We start from the raw sequence: 21,229 nt of genomic DNA on the forward strand, positions 1-21,229 counted from the left end.
TTGTTTTTTGTTTTTTGTTTTTGTTTGTTTGTTTGTTTGTTATTTGAATCAAGGAGAACTCTAATCTACTGTGACTCATTCCGTACTTCGTAGTATTCTAGACTATGCTATTCTAGAAATGCTTATGGCAACTTGAGAGAAGATGGAAAATTAGAGGAAAGAATAATAAAGCACTTTTTTTTAACAGAAAGAAAGACTACGTCAGAAGGAAGCCAACGTGACTGCCAACTGAGTGAAGAAAGATGAAAATGATAGTGTGTCTTAAGACTTTTCATGATACTTTACTACACTCGTGGCCCAGGGAGCACCTTATGTTAGCTATTGATTTCTGCTTTGCTGATCTGTTCCAAGACAATCTACTAAAGATTTTTGATTTCCTTCAAAGGAGTTTGTACTTTCAGATGAAGGAATTATAAGATGTTTTTTACTTGGGAACTCAGAATGATTTTCTGTAATTTTTCCTCACATTGCTTAAAATGCATCTGGTTGTTAATGGTTATTTAAAGTACTCTATATGTAATGCAATAATATGGAAAAGCTAAAATGAGAATTTTGGATGCTGGGTTAAGAAATGACTAACAACCTGTAGGTTATTTACAGGGCTTTGTGTAGATTAGAGCGAATATGCCATTCAGCTCACAAAGGACTATTACATAATATTTTTTTGTTTACTTCATCAGTAAGTAATTTTACAGTGTCTTGAGTATTGGATGCACCTTTCTAAAATTGATTAAATATAGTTATAGATTTATTCTGTATTTTACTATAAATATTTTTATAGAAGCCTCAGCTTATGCCACACATTGAAATGTAAGCAATATTTTGCACATGAAAAGGAATAGCTTCAAATTCTTTAGCTGTATGATCAATGGCATAACTGATTCATTATTTTTATGGTTTTAATCTAACATTTCCTAAATTCTGAGCTCCAAAAGAAAAATGATTAAGAAGTATATTTTTATTTCGGTATGTATTGAAACTACCAATTCGATAAAATGATGTCTTTGTTATTCATTGAACTAAAATATAACAGTGTGTCTCCATGAAGTTATACGCTTGCCATTTAATCTCTGGCTTTCAATTCTATTGAAAGCTTTCTTTTAAAAAATTAATAAGACCTCTCTAACATATATTTTGCAGCCTGATCTTGTCCTGCTATATTTATATGAAGAATGTATCCAGAATATATATATTATATATAATATATAATTTTAAAAGTAAAACTTGAGGAAGAAATAAGTTTGCTGTCATCCTGTAACATTGTAATCATTGCCTGTGAAGTAACAGAGCCTGAAAAAAAAATTCACTGAACATCCGCTGTTACTTGAAGATTCTTACTGCATTTTAAGGATTCAGACTCTTAGAAGTAAAGATCTTGAAGCAGGAGTTAATTTAACGTAAAACAGAAAATTGATAGTTAAATACAAGCACGATAATGGCTTATAAGTAGGAAGAACAAACTGGAGAAAATATGCTTCTGCTTTTGTCCATAAGAGAGAAATTCCCTTCTTTATGATAATGGTATCTGAAATTGGATAGGAAGATAAATTAGGTAAAGAACAAAGTACAAAAGATACTGTAGGGAAAGCATTAGTGCTTTGATGTAGTAAACAGAAAGGATACACATGAGACAATTTCATCAATAGAAATGAACACTTGTTGCTCAGTTGTTGGTGAATGTAGCTTGAAGATTTCATATATTACAGGTTTCTTAAATGAGTCTATCATTCTTGCATACATAAAAATAAGGGAATCAATAATGCCCAGTATGTTTTGGAGTTTCTAACTGCTGTGAATTATGCTTACACTTCAGAAGTGTAAGCATAATTCTTATGAAAACAGTCAATAATAGACCAACAAAAATAAACTAAGTTTTAGTTCCATTATTCCCATTGCAGAAAAATAAATTACAAAGATTTAAGTTTGGTTCCATGATTCCAAGTTTTCTGTCTTCCAACAAATAGATAAAGTACATTTATGTATTTCCAATATCGTCAGTGATAAACAGGAGCAATAATGCTTGTAACAACCAAAGAACAAGAGCAAGCAAGGCAATTCTGATGAGTCTTTAAGCAAACAACTGTTGAATTTTCATATGGTTTCCTATCACGAAGATAGTGTATATTGCAATTTGAGTTAATTGGGAATTTTTCAATTGAATGTTTTATTTGGAATACTAATCAACAAGAGTAACACTGTTTCTGAAAAAAGATTGATCTTATAAATTCACATTAAAAATATATTATGGCAAGAAGTTTTTAAATTATTGAAATAGCCTGTTTTGAAATTTCTACATGTGAAGTTTCATTTTTCAGTTCAAACTGACTTTTCATTTTGAAATGTTGAAAAATGTATATAAAAAGGGATTAAAATTTAAAATTTTGATGTAAAGCATTCCTTGATCAGATTTATAACTTTTTTTTTTTTTTTTTTTTTCAGATTATTAACTAGAAAAAGTTTGTAGGCTATTTTTCAGAAGTCTTCAAAATTTATGTAGCACAGAGGCATTATTTCTTCCTTATCTCCAGTTGTTGCATCCTTTCTCTCAAGATGGAGGTTTAGCTTACAATTTCATCCATGACTTAAATTGTCTACTAGTAGTTACACTGTTTTTAAGTGAAGTGGAAATAAAGTGCATCTAGAGCATCTGACTCATTCTCTTACTCAAGCCTTTAAGACTCTTGGATGGAATTAATCAGCTAAATATAGCACTGACACCCCTACAGGTACCCAGAGGTGTCATCAAACCGTGACGAATGGTATACTTGCTGAACTTAACTAAACTGTTGTATTAAAGAAGAGATATTAACAGATATTATATACTGTGTAAACTGTTAAATTATGAAATGCTTAGGTGCTACAGATGTAACAAATAGGCATCAACCAGCATTCATCTTGAGGTCACCAAGTGTCACCAAAAGTTATGTTTTAAGCTTAAATTTAGTTTGGTGCCTGACTTTACCTGGATCTTTCTAATTTGAAGAGTGAAGAAAAGGAGGACAGAAAGGGAAGAGAAAGAAAATAAAAAGACAGAAGGGAACAGAAGTCTCTGGTAAATGTCTACAGTGTTGTCAAGGAAGTAAAAGTAAAGAATGGACTAAATTAAGCCAACCAACTGTAGAAAGGCAGTTACCATTTTCCAAGCTAGTTAATTTAAAATACCTCTACACAACATGGAATTTGCTTCTGTGACCACAAAGTAGATCTGTCTTGAGAATTTTTGTTTTGCTTTGTTTATTTATTGTCCTATTATTGCCAAGCTTCGTGCGGTCTGTTAAGCAAAGCACTATTAAAATCCATGTTGCTCAGTAGGTACGTATTACACAAAAAATGGTATGTATACCTTGCTAATTTATAAACTGGATTATCAATTTGCTAACAAATTAATTTACCAATGAATTAATTTACTAATTAAGAACTCAATTTAGGTGAGTAAATCTCTAATTTGTGAAGTGCTGTTTAATGTATTTACAATGTTACTACTTACTGATAGTAAAATGAAAGAATTTTTAGCATCTTTGAGATATTTTTACAGTACAAATTATATTTTCATGGTGTTTTTATTAATCTATGAGAACTATCCCAGTGTTTTGCCATGACTTATATGTATTTTACCATGTGCTTTATTTTAAGGTTGTAAGTGTAAAGCTTGAATAATATATATACTTCTGTATTTAACTTAGACATTTTTCAACAAAACAGAAACTGTATGTTCTTCGGTTTCTGTACATATGGAAAATGAAAGTCCAGTGGTTGGAATATTCAGAAAGCAGAGAGAAAAATAATTGAGCATCAGCAGTTCTAGGAAGCTTATACAAGATCTCAAACTTTCTGAATTGCTGAGGATATTCCTCCAACAGCCAGGGTATCTCTGACCAGTCTAATTGTTTTCTACGTAGAACATGAACAAAATATTCTGTTTTCCATATGATGCACAGGATTCTTACTGCCCTGATATTCTAGTAAATTGATAGCAGTTTCTTTCTCTGATCTAAACATCTTTCCTACCAGATGAATATAAGGCAGTGGAATACTGTATTTATATTGATATGATGGTGCCTTAATCTTATGTGGGTGTGAAATTCCTGAAAAACCCCAACAAATAAGAAATATATATCTCATTACAGGACTGATGTGTTTTTGAAAATATTGCTCCATAATCTGTGCTTAGGCACCAGGCTGATATTAAAGTGTCAGAAAATCATATCCATGTATTTTTTGCTTATTCGTGGCCTTGTCTGGATCTTGTTTAATTTTGTTATGGATCTCACTCATTATTTATTCATTTTAAACTCCTTTATACTTTATTAATTTATGATAATGGGTTTCAGGATTTGCTGTCTGGAGAGTTCTCTTTGGCTTTTCTCTTATGAAGATAAGCCTATATATTTGCATATAAATGTAAAGATAGTATGTTAAGAGATAACTTGATTGTAGTCAATAAGTTGCTTCAAAGAGGGACAGTATTAGGAACTAAGTGGCTCCTTGAGCTAGCAAGGAAAAGTATCACCAAAAAAAAAAAAAAAAAAAAAGTCTGAAAATTAAAAACAGAAGAGAAATAAAAATTAGAAGTAAATTTCAAACTGTTAGTAATGAGCCTAGTTAACCATAGAAAGAAGTTAGGAAACGTAGTTGTGATTTCTCCATTCTTCTCTGGTGCTTTCAAATCAGGATGGACAATCTTTCTGAAAGGTTGATGTAGTCTAATGCAAATTACTGGACTTAGCTCAGATGTGCTAAGCTGAATCCCATGTACATTGACTTTCCAAATCATATAGTCCCTCTTGACAGAAAAATCTAGAAGTATGTCAAAAGACCCAATGAAACAATATTTATTTTGTCATCTTTAAAGGAAATTATTCATATCCAAACAACTCTTTGCTGTGATTTTGAATTTAAAATATCACAAATAGTGTGGTGTAGAACATAATGCAAGAAATGATTCTCAAATCACCAATCTAATACTGAGGAAATACAAAGCCTTTTCATACAAGCTGTTACCGTAAGTCCTTATATACACAAGTAATTTTATGTATATGAGTATTCTTGCAGACCACAGTTAAAAATACCTGTAGAGGACATTATGGGGTCGTGGAACTGAACAAAATCTCTTTCTGAATCTTGTCATGAGGATTATCCTGAGCTGTCCCTGTATGGGATGTGGATTTCTTTTCTGTGGGGTGGAATCTGCCTCAACAGCTAACTGGAGTTCTGGTAGCTTTTGGAGAATGGAGGTTGTTTGCATGGAATATTTGCCATTGGCCATCAACTCCTAAAACCACAGCTGCTATGAAGTGACACTGCAGTACAATTCCCTGAGCCAAGATTGCCCCAGGGACTGCTGGAAGGGGGACTGGAAAATACAGTCAAGGGATATATACATTTTCAAAGGGGAAAGAGATCATAGTTATATTTCCAGATTAAAGTAGAGGCTAGCAGGCTCTTCCAAAATAGCAGAATTTTTGTATATATTCTTTAATGAGGCTATATGGATTTTCTGAAACGCTACATTCATATATGAATTTAATTCTGTGCCTGTATTTTTGTTTTTATTTTCATATAATTTAATATGAACAGGATTGTGTATATTTTCTTACTCTTTTAGTGTGCTGTGACCACTGAAAGGTTGACTACAGTGAAAACTGTTGAGAGATCCATTAACAAGGTGCCGACACGCAGTTGCATTTCAGGTTTCCATGTATTGCCCTGAGAGGAATCTTCATATTTTCCAAAAAGAAAAATTTTTCCTAAGAAAAATTTAACAGCCACACCACCTGAGTTTTCAGCCTCATTTAATCATAAACAGGTAGTTTTAGCTTAGGGCAAATGATGCTGCGAAATTTTGTCATTACTGATAACTATAGTTTTCACTGCGGTTACAAGTTAGCTGGGGCACAGTATAATCCTGAAGATGAGGGTGGGATGGTTTTGTGATTCCTAATGAACTGTAATGTACTTGATAAAAGTAAAATCCTTAAGAGCATTGACACGGCCTCAGATTCATGTACAATATTGACTCTGGCATACAGCATCCTTATATGTTAAGATACAGTGACTTTAAGGAAGAGGTGATGCAATATCTGTTCACCATTTGAAAGTCTTTCTTTAATCATTTTTAGAATCTGCAGCAAAATTTTGGTCAATCTTCTGTGACGTGAATTACTCATTAAAAAACCCAAATGATACATTTGCTTTCTCCCAGAAGGATGAAGCTTGTAGTTCTAATTTTTCACTTTCTCATTTGGCATGCTGTAAATACATTCCATTATTGCTGGGCAAATGCTCATCCTATGCAACTGTTCAGAGATAACATGTTACAGAAACTGCATAACTGTGTAGAAATCAAAAAATGTGATTTTATTTCCTGCTGCCTGAAGCATCTATAATCAGTAAATTAACATATTTATTGTATGGCACCTGCTGCTTATTTCTTAGCCAGTTGTAGTTTAAGGAATATATTTCCATTAGCAGCTAATGACTATGCACTGGGTAAAAGCCATGTTATTTTTATAGTTTTTTTGTTGTATTGTTTTGTTTTACTTTCTTAGAGTAAGTTTTTCTGGTGTGAGTTTATTTGAGACTAGGTGGAAATATACCATTTCATACAAAGAATAGAGCAAGATCACAGTTCTGTTCTATACTTCTTTTAAATCTGACAAGAAGGTGAAGGAACAAACCTGTGTTGTTGTTTTGTTTTGTTTTTCCATTGTGCATGAAAACAATCTTTCTTCTGATTCCTTTTCATTCTAGTTGTTCATTTTGTTTTACAGTCTACCATGTTTTGGGAAAGCTGTAAAGAAATTAGAAGGTTCAGGTATGAATCTCATTCCTTAAAGATTCCCTGTAATGTTCTAATTCAACAAACTGACCCGAGGAGCTCCTGCCCTATTCCCCACTCTCCTTATTTTATTAAAAGTAAGGTTGCATAGTTACAAAACTAGTTGCTAAATGTCCAAGAAAAACTCAACTATTGGGTGAAGAGAGGTCATTTAGCTTCCAAACCACACTAAAGACTTACTCAGCTTTACTGAGCATGATTTGAACCTTACTAATTCACCTAAACAGCTTCAGTTTCAAAGGGTTAGACAATCAGTACAATGTTTCATGCATTTCTGTTCCTTATTGTTTTATATCAAGAAAGCCTGTCTCTGAGTAGGAGGCAGAACTTGTGCATTTAATTATGTAACCAAGGCTTTTGCTCTATTTTAGACCAAAAATATGTGTGATATGAGAATTCTGAGTGTCTTTTGCATTATGTTTTATACATATTTTCACTCACTTATCAATGGGCCAAATAAAAGGACTCTGTAACATACCTGAAAACAAAGAGGCTGGTAAAAAAAAAAAAAAAAAAAAAAAAAAAAAAAAAATTAAAATATACAAAGCTCACTCTTTCTAGTTGATTTTGATTTTGATTTGAAGAAATCCATCCTCACAGAATTTCCTATTAAAGTGTTGGGATTTTGTTTGTTTTGATTCAGAGGTGATTTTATATCAGGTAATCAAGCCAGCTTGTCTTGGACAAGCTTCTATGGGGCCTTGAGTACTAGCCAGGTGAAATAATCCATGTGCATACTCAACAGGTCCAATTTGCTAGCTACTGTAGCATGAACAGCATAGTTTCATCTGCATATAACTTGAAAAAGGGAAAAGCTTGAGAGGATTTTCAGGTGTCAAGTTCAGAAAAGATGAATGCAAATGAAGTGCATTCTTGTCATATTGCACTGGTTTTGAAATGTCACTGATATCTCTTGCAAAGGAATATAAAGCTCATGCTCCATGTAAGATGAAACTGGATAAGGACTGTTTACAGGGAATAGGGAAAAGTGCTATTTCTTGTACAAGTCCTCAGCAAAGCTGTGAATACCCAGCTAATGGCTGGCAGCATGTACTTTTATAGTTTTTTTGAAAATACAAATCTGTTATAATGGCAATGTTTTTCAGGTATAGAAAAAAAGCTGCCCCTGTCCAGGAAAACTACAGGCAAACCATATGTACTGTGAGAACAGAATGAGTAAAATTTTAATATCATACAGGGCAACATAAAAAGGCCACATCTAATTTTCGAAAGTAACTTCAACACATTGGAATCATTCCGTGAGTCTTAGGCTTCTAAGTGCCCCAGTCTCTTTGAAAAGATGATTTAAACTTCAATGTTTTGATTTTGAAAATACAACCTGTCATTTCATATGGAATACCACTCAGCTATTACTTTCTGAAGTACAAAGCTAAAAGCATAGCCATGTTCAAATGTACAGGAAGCAAAAATAAAGAAAGATTATTTTGGGAGGAATCAGAGTTGGCCTCTAGAAAGTGTTTTTAGTAGGATTATAGTATGATTTTCAACTTCTATTTAGTTATTTTGAGATTTTTTTGTTTTCCTTTCCAATCAATTTAAGTTGAATAGTTGCACTGTTGAACATTATTGTTGTTGGTACTCTTCCCTCTCTTCTCTCAATCTAACTCAAAAACATCAAAATATGGGCCTCTTTGGCTCTCTAACTTCTCTTTGAAGACATAGCAAAATGGCAAATTCTCTTGTAATGCTATTAATATCCTGTGTGTACCTAGCAAGTTTCACAGACATAACAAGGTTTAGTCTCTCATGTCTGCATGTGATTTGCTTTAATAAGATCATAGTTTTGCCTTTATGTTAACACATACACTCAGCAGTAATATATTTGCTGTCATTTGAATTGAGCTCAATGTTGCACTTTTCATACCACAAAATGTACTACAAAAATGGAATATTAGTATAGTTTAGTATATTATTTTCAGGAATTTAAGTCCTTTGAGTAGTTATTGGGTAAATATTATATAAATATGCAAAAAGAATAAGCTAAATAGATTCAGGTGCTTTTTTCTTCTCTTTACATTGTAATTACGTGTGTGTGTGTGTGTATGTGAGCACGTGTGTGTGTGTTTCTACTATGTAACTGAAGGTTTAATTTTCTCAAAAACAAAATGTGCAAATGATTAACTTTGTAAAAGTTATTGTAATGGAACTGAATATTTATTTTTAAACTAAATTCTTAAAGAACCATTGTCTGTAAATAAAAGACTATATTTTACTCCTCTATTTTTGTTCATCTTATCAATTGTATTTAAAATTTCTGTGTAAAATATATTCTTGAGATACTGTAGGTTTTATTCTACTTTACTGATCTAGTTAATATTCCAGATTCAGTGCACTTGTTAAAAAGATACATAGTATTTTGGAGATCTGCAAAGCATTAAAATAAGTAGGTTACAGATGTAAATTTGTTGAAGATATTTTAATAAATGTTTGGGAGGATTGTGTCTGAAACAATTTGCACACATTTCTGGGGATGTGGATTTCCTTTAGTTCTCATGCTACTTTTGGCAACTTGTCACATTTCCAGATACATAATATTGAAAAGCGCTTAAATGACTTTCAATAAATCAAAGCATGCTGCCCACAAAATAGTATTAAAATAGTGTCTCAAAGGATGTATCCTTAATGTCTCCAGACACTAATATTTGAGCTCCATTAACTAAGAAAAAAATGTAAATTACTTTATCATTTTACCTATATTTTACTGTTACTTGTATTATTCTAGATTGATAGCCTAGAAAACCTTACTGTACATCATTACAGATTTTTTTTTTTTCCCAATTTCTCTGAAGTCAGAATAGGGAACAGCTGCAATTTATAAATAAAATTATAGAGTAATTTCTTGACCTTTTGGGGAGTACAGAAGCTGGAAGCATTTTTGCCAGGATGCTAGGCAACTTTCTGAAGACTGGTATATTTGAGGTGGGTTTGGCATCATGTATCACAAAAATAAATAAATAAATAAATAAATAAATAAATAAATAAATAAATAGAAAGTGATTTGTTAGATGTTTCTGAGAACAGCATAAGGGTGTTAGAAAGTTGTTACCAGAGGTTGGAGTGATCATGTCAACAGAGAATGACAGAGATGCACTATGAAGGACCTTGAAAATCATGACAAACTATTTGAGTTAAAAAGAGGGAATCAGTGGCAATACTCAACAAACCTACAGTGACATGATCAAACAGTGGGTTTTGTTTATATGTATGTTTTTTCTTTGTTTGTTTTTAAAAGCTGCATTTATCATCACGGAAGATACTCTGTATTAAGACTGGAGGGGACAAGAACCTGAATAAAGATTTCGGCTATGTAAATGAATTAGAGATGCTAGATAGAAATAATCAACAAGATTTAGGCATTAACCAAACACGAAGAATGGTTTACAATCCACTTCCTGTAGAAGAGAAGGGACATATGGGTATTGGGAAGATATGACAGATGCTTAAATTGCCACAGTGAGAAACATCTATGTAGACATTGAAGAGTCAAAACACATGTATAATGATTATCCTAATAAAAATTAGCTAAGCCAAAGTAGTCCAACTTAGAGAGACACTTGCTGTCTTTCATTCTCTTATTTTTTTATTGTTTAGTGTCTTAAAGTGAATTTCCAAGAATAAACCTATGCAACAACACCAAAATTTAATAGAAGTTCAAAATAGTTGGACCTATCTTTCAGTGTTAAAATGAATGCTACTCTGTGATTCTGAACATACAAAGGTGTCATCAGATATAAACCTTATTTTTTTCCCTGTGCTGTAGAATTCTTCATTATTTCATTGTTACTGTATTTCATCTTTAGATTTATTGAAAAGTGTTATTTCATAAATACAGAATGAATTTATGGTAGACTATTGTAAAATGCTGTAATTGTTGAATTGTCTTCTTCCAATTAATAAGCAGTTAAGATTTATACAATTCAGTAATTTCAGAGATGCACCATTTCATACCCATAGATGTTACAGCTATTTATCTATGAGTTAAAATTGTAGATAAAAGCATTCAATTATTCCTAAATTATTTTGTTTATAAATATAAAAACATACTTATAAATATACACTTATATATTATATATGTGTATATATGTGTATATTTATATGTATATATATACTTCTAACAGAAGCTGTGTTATTTATATGGCCAAAGAAATTGATCCAACCATAGATCTAATATACATATACTTCACTAATATGTAGTGAAATTTTCATATATCCATTGTTTCAGGAAGAGATTGCACAAAATCAAAAGCTGGAATACTGTAGTTACTGAAATAATTTAAAAGCAAATGAGCTGATGACAGTAGAATTTTAGATTAACTTCTGAGAAAACTTTAATCAAAGCAGACTGGTGATTTCTTTGTGTAACCTCTTTCATGAGACAAGGTGCTTTGCAAAATAATGAAATTAACAATGCAAATATTGATGAATACACCAGGTCAAACAAAGCAGTCCTTGGTCTTGAGAGGCCCAATACCATGAGTCAACAAACCAAGGGATTCCAGATGCAAAGAGAACAAGACACAGAGACAGCTAAATAGGATATGCCTTTCAGTTTGTGCTGGTTTCTTTGGAAGGATGAAAAAATGTGACAATTGCCAAGTCCTGGTTTTGCTGTATGTTTGCTGCATTTCATTGGCTTTATTTGCTCTAGGGTTTTGTTTTGTTGTTGTTGTTTGTTTTGCATCTTGCAAACAACCATAAATGTGTCCAGTCTTTTCTATATGACAGTGGATGCACAGGCTTCAGAAGCTTCTGGTTTCCATGTAGGTTAATGTATTGGCTACTGCTGGAAGTAATACTAGCAGTTGTTCTCATACACCTAGTCCCCCCACACAAGAAAATTTAGGAATTTTCAAGTTTGATCTTATGGTACTGTATTATCTGTCTCTGATGAGAGAAACAGGCTCCACAGATCACAGCTGAAGACAGCATCAGAAGAAATGAGTGGTGATTTAACTTTCACAACTTATTCTTTTTGAGTGATTTTTCTTTTAGGCATGCCGGGCCTTCATAAAAACCCTCTGCAACTTCTTAAAAAGAATGTGAGGAGTAAGTGAGGAATAATTTCTTCATTCGCAGTGTTACAAGACTATTATTTTCTCTCTCTCCTTTTTTTTTTTTTTTTTTCATTTGGCATTGTGTCCTTTCTGTAATTCTTTGCTGTCTTTCTCTTTCTGTCTCCCTGTTTAAGAAACCCTTGTTAATTGAATGTACACTCATCTATCTCCTACCTTTGTTCATTACTAATGATGAAATGTATTCAAACTCTTAAGTGCCAGGACTGCAATAAATGATTAAACCTTTTGAAATGATTTATGAAATTAACTCTACTAATAGATCTGCAAAATTCTCAGTCAGATTATTAGATCATAGAATCATTAAGGTTGGAAAAGACCTCCAAGATCATCTGGTCCAACCATCATCCTACCACCAATGTCACCCACTGAACCATGTCCCTAAGCACCGCATCCAATTTTTCCTTAAACACTTCGAGGGATGGTGACTCCACCACATTCCTGGGCAACCCATTCCAACGCCTGACCACTCTTTCTGAGAAAAAATTAATCATACTTATAAGATTAATCATACTTATTGATCATACTTATAAGAATTTGTATTAGCACTTAATGATTTTTACTTCCAACTCTACTAGTTAGAGTCACGGACAAAGCCTACTACATGATTCATAGCTAATAAAAATAGTGTGAATCAACCACTGAGAACTTCACAATTATGTAAATAGACAAGCAGTAGAATTTAAAACTAATGTCTTAATGAAAAGCTTGAGCCACAAATCACCATATGATGATGTGAGTTAAGACCTTCTTCAAAAGACCTTCAAAACTCACACTTCAAAAGTATGAGTTAAGAGAAACATAAAATGTTCCTACTTTTCTATCTTCCATTTCTCAATAACCTCAAAAGAGGGCAAGATGATGCTCTTTGCTGATCCTACTCAGTGTCTGTAGCATTATTTTGTGCCATTGATTCGTTGTGAAAAAGACAGAAGTGTGCTGTGCTTTTTTTTTTTCTTTGAGCATTTTTGATTTCCATTGAAGTATTGATGAAGGCTAGCTGTGCTAACTTTTATATGTGATTTGAAGCAGTCATAATCACCCTGTCTTTGATGATATGATGCAAATATTTAAAGGAGGCCATGCATTCATGATGTCGGATAATAGAGTTTTAATTATCACAAAGTGCTTTTGATGTTTGAGATGGATGATTACCCAAAACATAATTCCTCTTAGAGTCTGAAGTTCAGTAATTTTAAATATTCATTTTTTTTTCCAAGTTCTTTGAATTTGAAAGGAAAGCACAGTCAGATATATCCTCTGACTGCAGAAAGAGAGAGAGAGAAGGTGTTTCACCATGTGAATTTTGCCCTCTCTTTTTTTCCTAATTTAAAATCATCATCAGAAGTTCTCATGTAATGATCATTTTTCCCCCCTATGCTTTGATGATGCATTCCAGAACTCCAAAACGATGATGCAGGTCACTGAAGGTAGAGTTCTGAGATTGCTTCATGTACACACTTCTGAAGTCATCATCTTTATGGCTTATGTGCAGTAACCTATTTTGGAAGTTTTAACAATAGCAGAAGAATAAATCTTTGTACTTATACACCTTGTCCTGACAACAAAAAGAATGCCTTAAAATTTTAAAAGAAATTTCCCATCTCTCTGGTCTTAAGTATCTTCTAAAGTATCAAACCAAATCCAACCTCAAGTTTATTGTGAAACAATTGCATAAGCAAAAAATGTGAAGAGAAATCAGAGTTTCCAGAAGCTGAGAAAAGAGAAGATTCTTAAAAAGAGAACAGATTGCATAGAAGGCTAAAGATCCTATTCAAATCCAGGCAGAAAATCTGGATGTATTCCAAAAGCAAGATTAACATACATTCAAAATAAACTTGCATCACACTGTGAGGCTAGCATGTCCTTTCCTTTAAGCAGTATTGTACAGCTGAGAATCATTCACCTTACTTCTTTAACAGATATTTTTTGAGGGAAAAGGGGCAAAGACAATACTAATTTTTAAGTAATGTGAGCACAAGAAATCTGATGCCAAACTGCCCTTTTTGCTCCTGGGATTGTGTTGAGCTAGTTCCCTAGGCATCCTTCTGAAAATGTATCCTCTGGATTAAAAAAAAAAAAAAAAAACATCCTCTTGAATCCTACTGTTTTAGTTCCCTGTGTGAATTTTATGGTTTGATTTAGGAATGTGCTCCTTGTTTCCCATGTGCATTGTTGTTGTAGTATTTACTTTGGAAGGAAAAGTGAGTAGATGGTTCATGCCTTAACCTTGTCAAGCTTTCCCCTTACCAACTTGAACTGACACCATAGAAATTCTGAAAAGAAAGGCCACAGCCAAAATTAATCATAAACATTAACCATAAAATATTACTCTTGACCCTACCAAGGGGCAGACCTCTAGGAATAACATCCTGCTCCTTAAAAAAATAACATCCCTCTCCAACTGAGAGGAGCAGACAGTCTCGTCTATGCATGAAGGACGTGTTGACCTGTGCCTCAGGGAGTAACATCCGATTTCAACTCAGAGGGTAATAAGCACTCCAGGTCTTGCATTGTGGAAGTCCATCCCTAAACGTAGCCCCACAGATAAGCTCTGGCAGCTTCTGCCTTCTGCAAAAAAAGTCCCGTCTGAGGTTGTACTATAAGGTTAGTTTTTTTTGCAAGGCCAAACAGACTAAGGCTGAAACTAGAAAAATTAGAGCTGCCACCCCAGCTTCCAAGCTATTTTGACCAACAATGAGCCTTGATGAAAGCCTACAGTCTGTTGCTCCTTTGTAACATTTCATATGAATAGAAACTATGCTTGGTTTATTCTTAGAGGCACAATCCATAGACCAGAGAAACTATTTAGGTTGCTATCAGTCAGCATTGCTTCTCAGCAGCAAATTGATTTAGTGCAAGCCTCAGAAATCTGAGAAACCCAGAACTGAAATTTGGTGCCTAATGCTATTTTTATTTGGAAAAGAAATAACAGATCAAAGAACAACTTTACTGAAAGTCACTGAAGATGAGACTTAGGTGTTTCAATCAAGCAAGACCTGCAACATTGAATGAAGCATTTTCTGAATATCACAAATAAAATAAAATAAAAGTCTATGAATGGAGCAATAAACCAGATCAGTCCGCAGGAGATGTTGGTTGTACTGGTACTGACAGCAACAGATTAAAGCAGCAAACTGTTGAACTTACATCAGGGATACACTGCAGACATATTTCTGATATTGCACTCTTTCCTGAGCTCATCCTCTTGCCAGCAAGGACAAGATGCAAGTAGCACCAGTACCCACATTTCAGAGGGTTCTCCTCAGCATAAAAGTTCCTCGCTTCAGCATCGCCTCACCGAGTGTTTTTCTTCTTCCTGTTTCCAATATATCAGCCTCGATGGAAACTGAGCTGCCTGGTTAAGCAGGCAGGTTAAGTGAAGAGAAAAATAGTGACAGAATTGAATGTCATTCCTAAATGTAGGAGCACTCAACAGTATGATGTAATCTTCATAGAAGATTAAAGGAAATTTTCCCTGATAACCCTTGTTTTTCCCTATACTGGGACATAAAGCAGGGTTTGTCCCACCCATTGAGTGATGTTAGTTGAAGAACATAGAGCTTTTGCAGTTATATTATTACCGGTAAATGTGTTTGTGAGGTTAAAATTTATTTGAGGTCTATCTGCCACATAGAAGTGCAGATAGATAAACTCCCTGTAAGCAAATGTGACAGATTCACTGCCACAGAGATGGTAGAGGTTACTGCAGTGTGATCTGCTTGGAAAATGCCTTAATATTTCCACAGGAATTGATTTGTAATTGATTTGTTCTTGTGTAGTCTATTTATATCGAACAAATATAAACTGTACTCTATCTGGATGTCTTTTTTCTGACAACATAATATGTTTGCTCTAACTGAGTATAGTCCTACTTTCATACTAATGCCAATGCATCACCCCTGTTATTAATAAGCTATTTATGCACATTCTGACAGCAGACTAGACCTCATCTTTGAGATCAGTACCTGATGCACATATTTCTTTCCTCTTGCCCTCTGTTTCTTTCCACTATCCATCACACTGACTCTTACTTCCTATTCTATCCTGTGAAATAGACACTACCTTCTTTTTTCACCAACAGTAAAACAGATCAAGGTGGTTCCATGTGTTGGTAAAGATAAATGTCGAGACTAAAATCTTTCCTTGTGTGGCTTCCATTAAACTGGGTAGCATTTTCACATTGGGTAGCATTTGCACACCTTTCAGTTATGATGCACAAAGGCCGGTGTTGCAAAAGTTTTTTTGGAGTCTCATAATATCATGCCTTTTTAGCAAACCGGTGCTTCTGCACTCTTCTTAATTGAAATCAAATGACATTTAAACCTCTATGTTTTATGACTTTGTTGCTCAGTTTTTTCTAATGGTACAGGTGGTGTATTGTGTCTAAGAGAAGATTGACAAAAGATGCCTTGGAATTATGCAAACAGTACTTTGGCATACTTGTGATAAATAAAGAGAGTAGACTACATTAAAGACATTTTCATTGTGGAGATGTGGCAAGGATAATGAAGAAAAGTTGTGAAGAAGCATTTGAACCTAAGCAATTCACACTGGGGGACATTTTTTGCTTTACCAAGCTTCAGTCTCTCAGAGCATGGAAGATGGAAGTCTTCTCACTTGTCACAGTGATGTGATAGGAAAGAGAATATTTATTACCTTACATCTGTGTATAATGTTTTGTTCCTGGTAGTGAATTAAAATATTTGTTTCCAAATAAAGGCAGTTTTCTTTTGTTTTACGAAGAACATTGCTGCAAGAACTAAACTTAGTGGTAGAGGAGTAGGGAGCCTCAACACACTTGCCAGCTGAAATTAAACCTGCCAGGGTAGCTGTTCTATCAGTTGGCTAACAACTGGCAAGTTCATCACCAGACAAAAGTCAGAATTTCCTTCAGAAAAAAATTGACTCTGACTTTTTGAACTTTCAGATTACTGGGCTGAGCAGAGTGAAAACAATTGTTTAGAGACACTGTGCATGGATGTAAGGGACAGATGGCTGTGAACTATGCCAGAGAATTATGATAAGATATTCAGGCTGCACACCAGAACTTCTTTTTTTTTTTTTTCTATTTCTTTCTTTTCAACCACTTCTCTGTCTCAATCACTTGTCCTCAGCCTCACTTGCTTTCCACTGTTTCTCAGTATTATATAAGTGAATATATAAGATGCTCTGCTAGAAACCTGAGATGACTTAATAAACTGCCTTAGTCTGAGTTCAACTCATGTACACAGAGCAATGGCATCCTTGAGCCTGTAGATCCAAACTGAAGGCAAGACTGAAGGCAAGGAGGATGTGGTTCCTCAGAGGCTTTCACTGGTGTCTACCCTTTTAAAATATATTCTGTACACAAATATTCCTAAAAGCAATGTAAAGGTGAAATTGAAGATCTACATAGATTATTCCCTATGCAAGAGAATGGATGAACTTTTCTTTCAACTCCTGCTGCTTAATGTTGATTTAATATATTGTCTTGACTTCTAATAAGGTTATTGAAAGATAAAAGCATATAAGGAGCTGTGCCACAGATGCAACCATCAGAACTTCATATGCAAAATAAAAAGAGACATTATAATAAAAGAAAATTGAACGTCGCCTGTATAAAATCTGGCTTTGTTTTGATGCATAAAACAGCAAACACTGTTCCACAGTGAGGTTTTCAAGAATGTCTTAAGTATACAACGCTTCTGATGCCACCCCAGTTGCCTATATATAGATCTGTCTTGTGTAAAGAATTTAAAAAGCATTAGAATGGAGAAATCAAAGAGACAATAAATTTTAAACCAATCTTATTGTCTGCAGCCTAAAGTGTTATTAAGATCAAAGTGGAGCAAACATCTGGCATTTGCCTTTCTGCAAAAATTAGATCAAATTACCTACCATAGGATTTAGATCCATTCAGTAAGATCTTTCCATTGCACACATAGTTTTCTTTCTCCTTTCTGTTTGCTAGATCTAACTTAGCTTCCAAAATCTGGCCTCTTCATTCATTTGGAGCTGAAACAAATTAATAACAAAAGTGGAAAAAAATGTTCCTCATATATATTCCTCATGCACATCTGTTTCCCAAGGGACGTTCAAGGTCCTTCAGATCCTAAGGAGAGAGGTTCAGCTAGCCTTCATCATTGCCATTAATTGCAAAAGTCTAGAAATAAACCTTACTGAGTATCCACAACCCTGTCCCCCTCCTTAAAAATAAGTTATTCATGCTTACTGTTGTGATTACTGTCACTGTTGATTTTATTTTACAATTATCACTCATGAAGTACAGTGTTAAGAAGATTGGGATACTGGCCCATAATTTTATGTTTAAACATGGCAAATGTGCATTCTTCAGGCTTATTAAAAATATCTAATGCATTACTAGGCATTTTATACTGTTTTTTTTTTTTTTTTTAGAGACAAATATATGTATGTTATATCTATATAGCACAACTATTTATTACCTGAAAAGAAGAACACACTAAGATAGAGGTAAGATTGAGAATATTTATATATATATATATATTTTTTTTTTTTAATATAAAAATAACTGTGCCTTTAGTCCTCAACAAATTAATTATGAACTATAGAAATTTGGTATAGTTTAACTTAAAGGGAAAACAATATAATGGTCTGCAGATTCATTATTAAATAAATCAAACAATCTTAACAGTGCTCTGTAGTGATGCCATGCAATAGCTATAAAATTATGATTAATGAATTTTAGTGTTGGTGTCCCAGACAAACTGTAACTGACACATTAATTCTTTCCAATTGCATTCTTGCTGGACTCCATATTGGTATTACTAGACAGAAGGTTAAGATATAGTTCTCAATGACTCCAGAGATGGAGATATTATTTTAACCTTTGTTCTTTTGATCTCTTGTAATATGAATTGGAATATAGCTGTTTCCATAAGGCATTCTTTAAAAAAGAAATGCAAACATGGCAATTTCAAATTTTATTTGCAGAAATTTTATTGGGAGTCACTGTAACTTCTCTATTTGATTCATCCCCAAGCTATGTACATCTGTATCAAAGCAAAGAGGAGTTATTGCTTCTTGCAACTTAGAAATTTATTTTTTTAATGTGATCCCAAACATTCTTCTTTTATGTCAGTATATATAGTTTGATCCTCACATCTTGATCCTCGAACATTTAAAAGAGGCAGACTGTGAATTTTATTTTCAATATTTTTAGAAAATAATAAGAGAGTGAGCAAGTGACAGTTAGAATTTCTGTACTCCTCCCCCCAAACCCATAAAAGCTCAGGGAGGAATTCAGGCAGCCAGAAGCCACACATTGTCAAAGGGCACCTTAAAGTCATCAGCTACATTCCCAGGCAGGCAGTGCAGACAGGCTTCAGATGTTTTTATGAAGCTGCATTACAAGGTAGCATCAAAAATCTGCACTACTGAGATTTGTTACCATACCTGTATGTTGCTGTGTATTTCTGTTTTAAGTCTTACCTGATAAATAAAAAATAAAGCAAGGTGCCCAAATATTATTATGGTTAAACTTTTTGATACTTTAAGGCCAAGATCTGAGGATTTTTAAAAATACATAGCAGTGATACCCCCAGTGTAAGTCTATACTAGGTCCAGATATACATTATTTTTTTCATTCCCAAAAATTTTAAATTGTGCAGCTCCTCCCTTTGATTAGTGCAGTTGCCCAAGTAAGCACAGTCACTCAGAAATAATTTCAGACCTTCTACTTCCGATATTAAGTGACTGATGTATGTCAGTTATTAGGGAAATTTCTGAAGCAAGTTTGAATTCTTTGGAGTGAATAAGACCTGTGTTATTTTAAAAGAGAAGGAGCAGTCCGTGGTATACTGGTTTAAGCAAAGCAGCGTTGCAGGCTCTGTCTTCTGCCAGTGACTTGGTGTTTCTCCTTTCAGAGGTCTGTTGGAACTGAGAGCTCCAAGCCAGGCTTATACGCTGGGTAGCACAAAATATCAGTCCCCAGGGCTACAGTTCCCCAGTGTTCCCTTTTATCTTTTATTTATTTTTTGCTCAGGAGAAGGTGAATTACAAGCTGAAATTACCGCATCATTTTTGGAGACATGATGCCCTTTTTTTCCGGGCAGGCAGTGCTGCTGACAAGCAGCTGGAGTGGAGCCACGGTGTTGCCTGTTCCACTGACCCATCCAGAGCATGCCACACCTACCGCACCCATGTGTTGCTCAGATGTCTCACATATGCTCAGCCAGCTCAACTTGCTCTTGATGCCTTAGTCTTATCACGTGTGTGCAAATCTACTGCACAACACATGGGTTGCAGAGCACATACAGAAATCCTGAACAGGAATCTAGCCTACCTCGCTGGGATGAGAGAAAAATAGAGCCTTATTTCTATCTGTCCCCTGAAAGCTGATTGAGGTGTGTGATTTCTCTCTCTCTCTCTCATCTTCTTTTGATCAGTGCAACTATCTATAAAGCACGCAGGACTTCACAGTGGACATATCTTCAATTCAAAGTTGGTATGAAGGCCAAATGTAAATTATAATGACTGCCTCAGCTTGTTAGCATATAAATAATAAGACCATAGTGCTAGAAAGTATTAGAAAGGTAAGCCCAGGAGGTTGTTCTCTCTGTTTTAAATCTTCAGATAAAGATATATTTTCACGTCTCTTCATGGAAATTTATTCCATGCAATTGTGCCTAAATCTCCAACCAGAAAAGGTCAAATGCATTTTACAAATTATGATTTTAATGTTATTTCCCTTTCAGTAAATTTTAGAAGCTTCCTCCCCCCCACACCATATCCCCTAAAAAAAAAAAAAAAAAAAAAAAAAAGAGGAGACTAAAGAAAAAGCTTTTAAAGTACCCAGAGAATCAGTACTCCATAGACTGGTCAGCTCCATTATTTCAAAAGAAAAAGCAGCAATGTCTTCTTTCACAGCTGGGTGCTGGACATCTGCTTCTGGTTACCCCTGTGTGCCACAACATGCTGATCACTCAAGGCATTGTAGGCCCAACTGTGTCATTGACTCTCCTTTGAATGCAAAGGTGCAAGTCTGAAAATGAGCAGGGCTATGTTACTGCTCAAAGGCTTGTGTGCAATAAGAGGCTGTCCTCAGCATGGTACAATGATATGCTGATCCCCATCTAAGCAGCTTTCACCACAAGGACAGAAAACACCACCACTGCTGAAGACTGCAGCATTGCACTGACCTCTGGAAGGACTGACCTAGTCCTCTGGACACCTGGCAGAGCATCAGTTTAGAAAGACAGCATCTGCAGTGCTGCTGCTATCTCCTCCCAGCTGGGTGGCCGCAATCCGCCCTCAGTGGTAGCAGCCTTTACTCAAC

At 34.5% G+C, this 21,229-nt stretch overlaps 1 protein-coding gene across 1 annotated transcript in view; it reads left to right on the top strand.

The window, feature by feature from the left end:
- The window catches only part of LOC137857600 (formin-like), a 150,963-nt gene extending 141,884 nt beyond the window's left edge, over positions 1-9,079 (top strand). The window contains exon 18 of the mRNA XM_068684309.1: positions 188-9,079. Coding sequence (XP_068540410.1) covers positions 188-232 — 45 coding nt within the window. The 3' untranslated portion in view covers positions 233-9,079. The remainder of the gene's footprint in view (positions 1-187) is intronic.
- The last annotated feature ends 12,150 nt before the right edge of the window (positions 9,080-21,229 follow it).

This window comes from Anas acuta, chromosome 5 (genome assembly GCF_963932015.1).
Source record: "Anas acuta chromosome 5, bAnaAcu1.1, whole genome shotgun sequence".
Lineage (NCBI taxonomy): Eukaryota > Metazoa > Chordata > Aves > Anseriformes > Anatidae > Anas > Anas acuta.